We start from the raw sequence: 12905 nt of genomic DNA on the forward strand, positions 1-12905 counted from the left end.
CAACTACAAAGTTGTAGATCTCATCGATAGCTACACTTGTGATATAAAGTTTGTCTTCATCTAAGTTGATATAAAAAAGCTATGAATTAGTTTTTGTTACATTCATTAACCGAGACGGACATTCTAAGACGTCCGTCTCCGTAAATCGATTTACGGAGGCGGACACTTAGAACATCCGCTTCCAAAAATAATCGATTAACAAAGTGGATGTCTTCAGTTGCCCGTCTCGTTTAATGGATTAACGTAGGCAGTTGCCTTATGACAACCGCTTCCAATAATCTAGCATTAACGGAACTGGACACCTAATGTTGCCCGCCTCCATTAAGCATTAACCAAGGTGGGCGCTCAGCCGGTGGCCCTGCCACCGATTAACGGAGGAAGCCGCCCACCCTCCCGTCTCGAATAATAAAATGGCACTGCCTCACAAAATCTTTTCTATTGTAGTGTATCTATGCCTAGCTAGCATCGAGTTTGTTTGCTTGGCTTGTTTGGCTTGGATAGAGTCACCGCTTCTTTGTGCACGTAACTTCACTACCTTTGAGGCAATTCGCCGACATGTGGTGAGTGCCACTTCTCTTGGAATCCAAGTAGGGGAGATGGCCGGCGCGACCGATTTTGGGCAGCGGGGCATGCGCGAATCGGAGGAGAGCAAGGATTGGCCGAATTGGAGCAAGGATTGGACATGGCAAGGTGAGCAAAGGGAGCGGAGGCGAGCAAATAGAGCGTGAGCGAGGCATGTGCCGGGGTGTGTGACTGCGATGCACGATCCTCGTTTGAGGCGGCGAGGTTGTCTAGGTTCAGCCACTTTAGCCATGTTGGCGCCTTGGAGTAGGGAGCAAACGGATGGGGAATTGGTCCAAAACCACTCGCATAGGGAGAGAACAGGGACGAGCTCCCCTGCCTCGACTTTGGTCGCCCCTGCCGTGGTGTCGGTGCCCTAGCAGCCGTCGGTGCTGGTGGCGTCGTCGGTGCCTGAGAAGAAGCCACCCCAGTAGCTTGTGGTTTACTTGGAACCGCTACACTATCGGTCAATTCCTTGTGGTGCACCGTCGGGAGTGTGAGGGTGAGCCGGTGGAGAGGAAGGGGAGTGGGGCTCGCCGGTGGAGAGAGGGAGAACCATCGTGAGAGGGAGCACCGTGAGCGCGAGGGAGGCGGTGAGCAGAAAATGACCTGGGGCTAAGCTAAGCTTCGCCAGCAAAAAAGGTCCCCGCTGCGTTCTCCTAGAGCCAAGCTAGTGGCTCAGAGTGGCTTAGCGGGGCCTGGCTTCGGCCTATTTACAGGCAACCAAACATCTAGAAGGTGACTTCCTAAAGTCTGGTTCGGAGTTAGCCACCCAACCAAACAAGCCCTATATAGCCTTAACATATGATCTTAATAATTACGCCTAGCTCAACATTAGAGCACCTATAACTTAGCGATTAGCATTTTTTAGTTTGTACCTTTGTCTGAATATGACCGATGGTCAACTTGCTGATATTTTCACCAAGCCACTTGATGAGAAGAGGTTTTGCAAGCTAAGGAATGAATTGAACATACTTGACTTCTCAAATATGTGTTGATGCATCCCCATTGTATGACTTGCCTCTCCTTCAAGCAAAGCAAGGTAAAATTGATTGACATGTCATTCATCCTCTGCTAAGGACTTGTTTAGTGCCATTCTTATCATGTCTTAGGCTCAATCATGAAAATCAAATGGATTTGATGCTTGTATGGTACCACTATTGCTTCTATGTTTGAAATGATCTAGTGGTTGCATATGACATGTGTTGTGGGCTTGTGAACCTATTGTTTAATCTAGAAAATGAGCTATAAGTGTTTAACTCAATATTGTCAAGATAACCCTTGAAACGAGGTGTGAAGAAGCTTGCCATTGGATCAAACTAAGTTAAATATCTTTTGCAAGTGATCTAGTTGAACCAAATTTGGGAAAATGATCATCACTTAACATGGTTTCACCCCAACCTATCTAAAATTTGAGCTCACCTTTTTTGGTCTTTGATGACAAAGGGGGAGAAGTAATTCACAAAGATAAAGGGAGAAATACAAAGATAAGATAGGATTGGCAATCTAAGGGGATTAAATAAAATTTGAAGCACACAAGTAGGGGAGCAAGCTCATAAACTTGTTTGATGCATTTGAATGTGCATTACATATGTTTGCTTGCATGGCACAAGTTTCTAATTCTATATCCATGCTTAGATGTGCCTTGCTTGCTTTACAAGTGGTGTTCAGTGAGTACAACTCTATTCGTGTGGTGTTCGGTCGTACCGAAAAGCTTATTCTCTTCAGCCACAGTCACGAGTATTCAGTCGTACGCCTCAGCGCCACAGTCACAAGTAGGTTGGGAGGTAGCCTAGTATCAGCCTAGACGGTGGCTACTGTCGATGATGGTGATCTTGTGGTTCCAGGTGTACACGCTCTGTAATGTTGATCTATATATACATATTGCCGTGTCCACAGATATGGACATTCCTATGACCTATGCTTCCCTTGATTAGTGAGTGGAGTCCTTTCATCTCTTCCCCCTAGGTTGTTGTTAGTTTCTGGCGTTGGCCATTGAGGCAAGGCACGAGAGGGAGTTGTCCTTGCCGCCTAGAGAGTGAGAGTGTGGTGAGATGTGTGTGATGGGATGGGTGAACGTGTGGATGAAATGAGTTAAAACTTGATGAACTACTATAAATATTTGATGAACTTACATAGGAAAACTACAGCCATAAATAGGCCTTTTTCTCTACCCTTGCATTACACTTACCATAAAGCAAACGCAGAGCATAGGGTGGGGGCCAGTGGTCAGTACAAATCATACTGAAAGATATTTGGCAGGTTCAGATGTCATCTACGACCATGACAATAGAGAATAGAAGGATTAGGTGGTCTTATTCCTGCGCTCAAGTTTGGTTGAGGAGATGAACTCTATGCCCGCTGATGCTCTACTTCTACTCTGATGATTGCCTGTGAAGAAGGAGCCTTCACCCGTTGAGGCGCTACGTCTACTTTGATAATGTTCTATGTGTGTCTCCACTAGTATACGATGTAATTAGGTGTGTTACCAAGTGTTGTAATACCTTGTAAACTTATAATTCCGCAATGTATGAACTGTGGTATCAACTGAATAATGATAATGTGATAGCTTGGTCTTCCTGGACTATCACATTATGATGTAATATGTGGATTTCCCTTCAAGAAAATTAAGGATCGTTTCACTAATGCTATTAGTACACCAATACTTGATTATATATTTATATATGTAAGTATACATACTATATACATAAGAATGCATAAAAAAAAGTTAGGTACTCCTGGGAACACCCATGAATACCCCTGGAATTGAAGCCTATTTTTCCACCAGTAGTAATACAAGGGCATTTTTTGTGTAGTGTTAATTCTAGTTATTGATGCATTCTCAAAACAAGGCTTAGCTTTAATTTCTTATTTTTTGAGAGGTTTTGCTTTATTTTCTGTTTATAAAAGTAAGTGTGACTGTGCGAGAGAAGAATTTTTTACGTATAATTAATTAATTAATAAGGAGTAACTTTTGTGGTGAAGGATATATATAATTACATGGATTCACTACTGGAAACTCGAATTGGTCTGTGGGTGATAAATTTTTCTGTGCATTTGTTTCGGTACGCACAGAAAAATTACGATTTTTCTGTGGGTTTCAAAATATCCCCACAGAAAAATACAAAAACCCACAGAATAATTGTATGATTTTTCTGTGCGTGACAATACACACACAGAAAAAATCAACACTCACAGAAAAATGAAACTTATTCCGTCGGTTCTTTAAAAACGCACAGAAAAAATGATATGCACACACAAAAAAAATGTTATTATTCTGTCGGTATTTTAAAACACACAGAAAAAAGCATACACACACACGGAAAAAAAACCAAGATTTCCTAACCCTAACCCGCCGCGGACTCGCCCGCTCGGCTCCTCACGCACGCACGCTCCCAGCCTCCCCTTCTTCTTCCCCGCCGCACCCTCCCCTCCCCTCCCCAGCCCCCCACACTCCCCTCCGCTCCTCCCGCACCCGCACCCGCCCATCCTCCGCCGGATTCAGCCCCTCCCCTCCCTCCCCTTCTTCCTCGGCGTGGCCGGTGCCGCCCCCTCCCTCTCCCCCCCTCCCCTACCTTCTTCCCGAGATCCGGCGCGACCGGCGTTCCCCGGCACGGCCCCTCCCCTCCCGCTCCGCACCGGCGAGATCCAGCGGCCGGTGCCGCCCCCTCCCTCTCCCCCTCCCCTACCTTTTTCCCCGGCGCGGCCCCTCCCCTCCCGCTCCCCACCGGCGAGATCCGGCGCGGCCGGTGCCACCCCCTCCCTCTCCCCGCCCTCCCCTACCTTCTTCCCCGGCGCGGCCCCTCCCCTCCCGCTCCCCACCGACGAGATCCGGCGCGGCCGGTGCCGCCCCCTCCCTCTCCCCCCCTCCCCTACCTTCTTCCCCGGTGTGGCCCTTCCCCTCCCGCTTCCCGTTCCCCGGCACGGCCCCTCCCCTCCTGCTCCCCACCGGCCAGATCCGGCGCGGCCGGTGCCGCCCCCTCCCCTACCTTCTTCCCCGGCGTGGCCCCTCCCCTCCCGCTCCCCACCGGCCAGATTCGGCGGCCGGTGCCACCCCCTCCCTCCCTCCCTCCCTCAATGGCGAGAACTAGGGACGGGGCCCCACGGCGGTGCACCCCAGGCGGCGGTGGGGACGGCTGCGCGGGCCAGGGGCGAGCTGCAGCCCCCTGGCCAAGAGCGGCGGCGGTGCTGGTGGTGCGGTTGTGGTGTCGGCGTGCCTTTTTTTATTAGAGCTTCTATTAGCTGTATAATTAGCGAGTAATTTAATTCGTGCTTTGCTGCTTTGCTTTCGTGCTGCTTGAGAATTTCAGTATAACATGCTCAAATTGTTATCCGGTACTTGGACTTTCAGTATAACATATCCTTGATGGTAAATTAACTGAACAAAATTTGCAAATGTTTGCTCACTACAAGTTAATCTGTCATCATCTGTGTGGATTGATATGCTTTGCTCTTTTTATAGACAAAATCAAACTTCATCTGCAGTGGTTGGGGTTCACAGTTTGTGGATGCATATGTAGCATGTCTTTCTTTTTCCAATTGTTGCTTTGCCTATCAGAACTATTATGTCAGCATATGCCTCTATGGTAATGCTTGCCTTGCTCCATTGCGTTAGTAGTAGTTGTCCTATAGATGTAGCTGCAGGATCTTGTTATTCTTATGATAAAAAAAAATCTAGCACCTTTGGTTGGTCAGATTGGTGACGCCCGTGGAAGTTACTAGTATATATCAACCTGATCAATCATTTTGATATGTGATATTTGCGGAGCTGAGATGATATGAAACCCCAGTCTCGTGCCGCGCCGCTCTCCCCTTCCCTAACTATGCCTTGTGACTTTTTTGTTTTGTACTACTCTTGAGTGGCTGTGATGAATCAAGTTTCCATTAGAAAACTTCTGCACTTTAGCACCTTATGAGCTGGTACTTGGGATATTTTGTTCTGTTTGCTGCTTAACTAGGATGGCTTGTACCAGTACAAGCAACCAGTTCTGTGGCCAGTTCAATTCCCATTAGAGAGAGAATTAAATTAAGTTCCAGGTGAAATTAAGTTGCAGTTGTCATGCTGATAATGGGTAAATCTAAGCCATTTCTCGAGTTCTTTTGCTCTTGTTCTTTTGCTCGAGATGAAATATATGTAGTTAGGACTTGAATGTTTGTTCAGATTGGATCAGGTTTGGCTCCTCTTTCTTGTGTGACAATTTGACTGTCGTCACCTATACGGTGCACAAGTGAGTTTTCTACAGCAGTTTTGTTTCCTTAAGACATTAACACAATTGTACCTCACAGGCTACAACACTTAAACACCCTTCTGGTTGTGCAAGGTCTGTTTCTGCTTCTGGAAGTGGCTGGGGATGGTTAAGCACTTCGTTCATGACGTATGTTCTTTTGAGCTGCATATAATTATGTGAACCTAGAACCTGCTATATTAGCCAATTAATCTGCATTCTGCAGTAGGAAGAAATTGAATCTAGCTCAGCTACTGGAAGGTGTGGGTATACACCCCTAACCTCCCTGGTTTATGTCTATTTTACCTTGAATTTGGGTGCCCATTTTCTTTTTAATACAAAACTATAGTCTTGTTTGTGAGTTCTCATCATCGCACAGTTTCACACTTTTTTCTTTTAGTAGTTCCCATTTTCTGCAGAATTTTGTGCCTTCTTGGAGGGTACATTTTGATTGGAGCAGTTTACAGATACTATTTCCTGGGCATTCATTCTGTAGAGGTAAAGCTTGTCTTTCAAGAGTTCTCCATTTATATGCCTCATTCATTTTATGTCAAATTATATGGAGTATGATGTTATTTGCTTGGTAAGGCTAGTTGTAACTCTCATGGTTTCTCATCAATAAGCTCTGATCCATAGCTTTAATCACTAGAGTTACATGAAAAATCTCATTAACCCAACTACCAATTCACTGATACATCTGCATGCGTGTGCGCATTTTTGTTTCCTGAAATCTGTAGGGAAAAGTACCATTTCGTCCTAACTTTGTGCTAGATAACTTTTCATTAATGTTCCCAGCACTGGGAATGGTCTCAAGAAAACTTATACTAATAATTGAGCCCACTGTTTAGAGACCACAAGTTTAATCTCGTAATTGATTTGATTCCAGCTTCATGTTTCTTGAATATACGTACCGGCAGTGAAAATATTGTTTGCTTGTGGACAACAAGGTCCACCTGGTAAGTGAAGTTTGATTTTGTACTCCGACTTTTATGACATTATGTGTTGTCGAAAAGTTCAATTGCTCCTGCTGATGAGATTAACACTGAGCTTTCATTGTAGCTGGAAAAATAACAGGCATGAACTGCTTCACCATGCCAACAACAGCCATGCATAGTCTGTGCACATTCTTGCCTTGGCCCTTTCATTGTAGCTGCTGTTTGCATATGCATTTTAATTGTGCAAGCAATGCACATGCTCTAGGAATTCATAAGGTGAAATATATATTCTACTGCTCGGCTTCAGTCTCAAGCAAGTCTTTACTGCCTTACTGGTGCATCTCACTGCCTTACTGGAAGTACAGTACAAAAACAGATGCTACATTTGTTTATATTTACCTGCATCTCACTGTACAAACTCATCTTCTAGTCAATTGTAGCACAATAATATGGCTGCCTTGTATCATATATATACATGTCATTTTTTATGGTTCACCCCAGATGTTGAAAGTTCGTGAATTCCATTGCTTGATTTGCATCATTTTCTATCAGATGATGATAATATGGCTGCCTTGTATCATATATATACATGTTATTTTTTATGGTTCACCCCAAATGTTAGAAGTTCGAGAATTTCATTGCTTGATTTGCATCATTTTCTGTTAGATGATGATATGCCATAGCATCTAATCCTTCTATTTTGCAGGCATTTTCTGCATTAGACTTGGCATTTGGTCTTCCAATTCCATCTCCAGCATTTCCAGTTACCATCTGCCTTCTTTTTGCCCCTGGCATTTCCAGTTGCTGGGATGCTCCCAATTGCCATGGCCATCATCAGACTTCTTCTCCCAGGCACTATCACCTCCATTTCCTTTTCTTTGCTGGGTGAGCTAGGATTTCTGATGCTTTTTGCGGTTGCCCGTGCAGGCTGGAGCAGGAGTCGGGCTTCTACTTCAACATGAAGCACTTCGAGGACCTCGTGCAGGGCGGCGAGTGGGACGAGGTGGAGAGGTACCTCAGCGGCTTCACCATGCTGGAGGACAACCGCTACTCCATGAAGATCTTCTTTGACATCTGCAAGCAGAAGTACCTCGAGGCCCTTGATAGGCTCTAATCTGTTAGCTTTAGTTTTAGGTATAATATGACTCAATGATGCATGCTGGTACTTTACTCATCTTGACTGAGACTTGAACTTTGAGATGAGATGGTAATGCTTTTGAATGTATTGATGCCGGATCATTTGAACATCATCTCTATGTAGCCCGGATGTCATTAATGAATGTGTTGAACATTTGGATCTTTATATTTATGCTATCTATTATATATTTTTTTTAATCTGGGCGAAATGAATTTTTCTATGAGTTCACCTAGACCGACAGAAAAAAACATGAGTTTTTCTGTACGTTTATTTCTTTTTTCTGTGTGGATTAACACACAGAAAAATTAGTTTTAATCTGGGCGAACACAATTTTTCTGTGCGTGCGAGACCCACAGAAAAATTGTTTCTGACGGTGAACCCACAGAAAAATTGGATTTTTCTGTCATTATATTTCTGTGGGTATTTTTCTGAGGGTACACCGTCAGAAAAATATTTTTCTGACGGTATTCGAATTTTTCCGTGGGTTTTCGCACCGTCAGAAAAAATCGAGATTCCAGTAGTGATTCACCACTCAGCGTCGTCTCTAATGCGGATCTGAGACACGTCTAGTGCGACAACCTCCAGAATCCTAGCAAATCTCCATAGTAGGGATGAAAACGGACCGGATATGGACCAATATCACCGATATTATATTTGTTTTCATATTTTTGTCCGGATTCGGATTCGAATACGGATAGTATTAGCTATGTCGGATAGGATACGATTGGGTATCGACATCATAAATATGTGATTTTAGTATTTGGATACGGATACGGTATCGGATGTTAAATATCCGGACTTAGATACGGACAGATCTGAACTCCTCTATATAGATTTGATCTCAAATACGGTCGGAAATTATTGATACCGTTTTCACCCCTACTCCAGAGCATAGCTTAGCTATTCAGTGAGTACAGCTCTATTTGTGTGGTGTTCAGTCGTACGGAAAAGCTTATTCTCTTCAGCCAGTCACAAGTATTCAGTCGTACGGAAAAGCTTAGGCCCAGTTTGGTTCTTCATATGACTCCTAAAATTCCTATCACATCGAATATTTGGACACATGCATGGAGTATTAAATATAGACTAATTACTAAACTAATTGCATAACTTGCGACTAATTTGCGAGACGAATCTTTTAAGCTTAATTAGTCCATGATTTGACAACATTGTGCTACAGTAACATATGCTAATGACATATTAATTAGGCTTAAAAATTCGTCTCGCAAATTAGTCTCCATCTATGTAATTGATTTTGTAATTAATCTATATTTAATGCTCCTTATTAATATCTAAATATTCGATGTGACATAAATTTTAAGAGCTAGAACCAAACACCCCGTTATTCTCCTCAGCGCCACAGTCGCAAGTAGGCCAAGCGACTGGTAAGTGCTACCACTCCTTTATTATTATTTATTAATTCAACCCGTGTGTTCTGTGCTAACCTCGTACAGTACGATGTTATTCATCCGTCCTTTTCATACTGTTGGCGTGTCTCCAATATTTTGTCCGCTGCCGAACCGTGGGAGTACAGTACGACGTTATTCATCCGTCGTGTTCAAAGTTTAATCTAATACTATGTGCAGTTAAAAGTATTATTATGCATGACATCAAATAAGTGTATTATAAAGATATATCTCATGAAAAATCTAAAATACTTATTTGATATTATAAATATTTAATAATTTTAAATATATTTAGTCGAATTTGAGATTATTTAACTAGCTACTGTGTTGGAATTATATTTTTTTTGTATGGAGGAAGTAGTTAGTAGTACTTGTTTTGAAGAAAAGGCTGCTCCTACAAATATATTATTTACCATACGTACAGTGAACTTCATTTTCTGTTTATATATACATATAAACCATGGACAATATTAAATCGTGTTATTTCAGATAGTTACAAGCTAGTTACAACTTCACGCATACTGCACGATCTACAAAGGTCCCTTTGGTTTTCTGGAACAGGAAACACACATGAGCAACATAGGATATGAGCTCCACTGAACCGGATCGAAACAACTACAGCCCTGTCATCAATGCTTAATAAACTAAAGTAATGCAGAGTTGTTTCCTTTAACAGATATACTCCATCGCGATACTATTACTGAAATAGATAATAGCCCTATAAATCAGTAAACTCTAAACTTCTAATTGAACAACCAAGAATTGTAGTATGGAGAGTGGAGAATGGAGACCTGCAGCCTGGTGCGTAGAGTCCTGGCCATCAGGTCTAGCCGGCAGCCGGCCTTGGATCTGGCCACTAGCGGCAGCGGCGCGGGTGCGCTGCTAGTCCCAGCCCCTGCTGCCCAGCGACCCAGCCACTAGCCACTCTATTGCTGCCGCGCTAGCTGGCTGGCTGCGGTGCTGCCTTGCTCGGCCACCACCCCTGTGCTCGTCGCCGCAGCCTAGGGTTAGTGCCAACGTAACCTAGGGTTAGTGCCACCAACACCTGTTCCGTTCCGTGACCGAGACCGAGACGTGAGAGGTAGAGAGTATGCGACAGTGAGGTGCCGAGGGGTCGGGGGCATGGGATGGAGGGTGAGAGGCCAGGAAGGACTGAAATGGCTGAGGTGGACTGGCCTGGGGAGGTGGGCAATTTGGAAGCAAGGCCGAAGGCTAGTATTTTACATGTTTTGGGCTAAAATGCGCGAAATACTACAGAATATATAGGATTATATATTTAATTTATATATACACGTATATACACATATTTACATACAAGTATACCAAATTAGTTCGGTATTCCAAGGAATACATGGGAATACCCTTAAATCCGCCCATGGGGGCGGGGGAGCTCCGTGGCCTGAGCTCGCCATGGAAGAAAAAGGGGAAGGGGAAGAAGACTGCCCGAGCGGGCGCACTAGGGTCTTGCTGGAGCTCTGCAGTCGTAGAGCTCCAGCGAAACCCTAGCACACCGCGGCATGGTGTGTGGCGGCAGGGGTAAGGACGTGGTGGAGGAGGGGTGCCAGAGAGGGATAAGATGACAGCCGCTCGCGCGAGAAAGAAGACGACCGCCGTGCGAGAGGAGCCGTGAGATTGGGATGGTGACTAATGGTTAAGTAAACCATGAAATAGAGACAGACCCTTTCTTTAAATATACAGAGTCTAGTAGCCAACCAAGTTTCTTTCGTTTAGGGCAGTCCCAATGAAACAAACTAGTAGTTTCTATAACATAGGATACCGCACCAAAAAAGTACAGCTTTCCAACCCATGGTTTCTATGAGTAATAATTATTTTCTCTTTCTCTCTCCCAACTCTATCTTCTTCCTCCAATGGGAGTGCGACACGAGCTCACTAGAAACTGGTGGTTTCTCTCCAATGGCGATTTCATGGTTTCTTGGTGCATTGGGTCAAGAGTAGACCTGATTTCTTCATGAAGAAACCATTTCTATGATTTTTGCTCTCTTTCTTCATTAATTACGTTGCCATGTCAGCGTTTTGCCTACGTGGCAAGTCATTTAATGAGGATATAAACCATCATCAATGCACCATTGGGACTACCCTTATATCGACACTACACACTGTGTATATACTCCTAAAGCGATAATGGTAGTGGTACAAATATATAGTAATTAACCACATGATGCATTCATGACAAGCATATTATTCCATTAGTTAATAATGTACTCCTAAGATATAGACATAGTGTGTATCTTTTGCTGTATACGTACACAGCAAAAGATCCATATGAACGAAGCTTCATTGGGGCAAGATACAAGATATGTGAAGGAAGAAGCCAAGGAATGAGTGTGAACCCCTTTGCCTCTTTCCGACTCTCCCACACAGACGAAGCTCGAGGTCTAGAGTCGAAGCTCGAGGTCTATCTCCTCGCGGGCGGTGTTGGTGTCGGCGCTCTGAGGTGGGGCGGCAGAGGTGTGGGAGGTCCTTCTCCAGATGCGCATGTTGTCCACAGTGTCGTTGTCGGGCTTGGCGCAGGGGTCATAGGGTGCCGCTGCCGCCGGGAGCACCACGTGGTCCATGTAGTAAGGCGGTGCCCCACCGTCGTCACGCCTCTCGAGCTTGATGCTGGTGGCGGTGCCGCCGTGCGAGGAGATTGGGACGCACATGGAAGCGTCGGTCGTGCTTCTGTTGCGGCGGCGGCCGAGACAGTCCGGCCGCGCCGCTGCGGCGTGGTGGTGGTCGTAGTCGTCGTAGACGTGCGGATTCCAGCTGGCGGCGCGCTCTTTCTTGTGCGCGTTCTGGTGGCCGCCGAGCGCCTGCGACTTGAGGAACTTCTTGCTGCAGAAGAGGCACGGGAACAGGCGCACCTGCTTCCCGCCGACGGACCTCGTCGGCGCCGCCACTTCGTCCGTCTCCTCGCCGCGTGCCGCCGGCGCCAGGTCCAGCGAGATGTTCACCGCTGGTGCTTGCGATGGCGGTGACGAGCGCTCCTGCTCCATGTGCAAACTGCAAATGCAAACAGCGCGAAGTACTTGGCGAGAAAATATATAAATTGTCAGTTTCCGACAAATAGTGCCATGTTTCGCTAAAATTAGAGACGGCGAAGACGATTCTATGTCCAGAAATGGGAGGAGCTAGCAGGACGAATGCGTGAAGCACGGAGGATCTAGGACGATGAATTGGAGAGAAGCATTTTTTTTTTGACGCTGTGGGTCGTAGTAGTACTTGACGAGGTGGGGTGATAAGCATCGAGTCCTTTCAACAGCAAAGGAACATAATAATTGGAAATTTGGAATAGCAAGCTCCCCTAAGGCAAAAAAAACTGAGCACTTACACATATATATAGGGCGAAGAGCAATACTGTATACATATATGGGTGATATTGATAATCAAGTACCAGTATTGGGAGGATAATTGGATGGGAGACAGGCCTTTTAGTGAGGTTTATCCTAATGTCTATAGAATAGCAAGAATAAAAGGTGATACGGTGGCAAATGTCCTATGGACTGCACCACTTAATGTGTCTTTCAGACGAGATTTAGTAAGGGACAATGTTTCTTCTTGGTATGTGCTAGTGTCTAAAATTGTCTTGGTCAACCTCATAAATGGTAATGACGTGTTTCGATGGAACCTTAATAAGAATGAC

General features: G+C 44.9%; 1 protein-coding gene across 1 annotated transcript; it reads right to left on the reverse strand.

Moving 5' to 3' along the window:
• Positions 1 to 11512: 11512 nt before the first annotated feature.
• LOC136550906 (zinc finger protein 8-like) lies at positions 11513 to 12543 on the reverse strand. The gene has a single exon (XM_066542492.1). The coding sequence runs from the start codon at positions 12256 to 12258 to the stop codon at positions 11659 to 11661; it is 600 nt and encodes a 199-aa protein (XP_066398589.1). The 5' UTR covers positions 12259 to 12543; the 3' UTR covers positions 11513 to 11658.
• Between the last annotated feature and the right edge of the window lie 362 nt (positions 12544 to 12905).

The sequence above is a fragment of the Miscanthus floridulus genome, chromosome 4, assembly GCF_019320115.1.
Source record: "Miscanthus floridulus cultivar M001 chromosome 4, ASM1932011v1, whole genome shotgun sequence".
NCBI classification, from domain to species: Eukaryota; Viridiplantae; Streptophyta; class Magnoliopsida; order Poales; family Poaceae; genus Miscanthus; species Miscanthus floridulus.

Coding starts and splice junctions, on each gene's coding strand:
- LOC136550906 (XM_066542492.1), bottom strand. CDS start 12,258: ATGGAGCAGGAGCGCTCGTCACCGCCATCGCAAGCACCAGCGGTGAAC.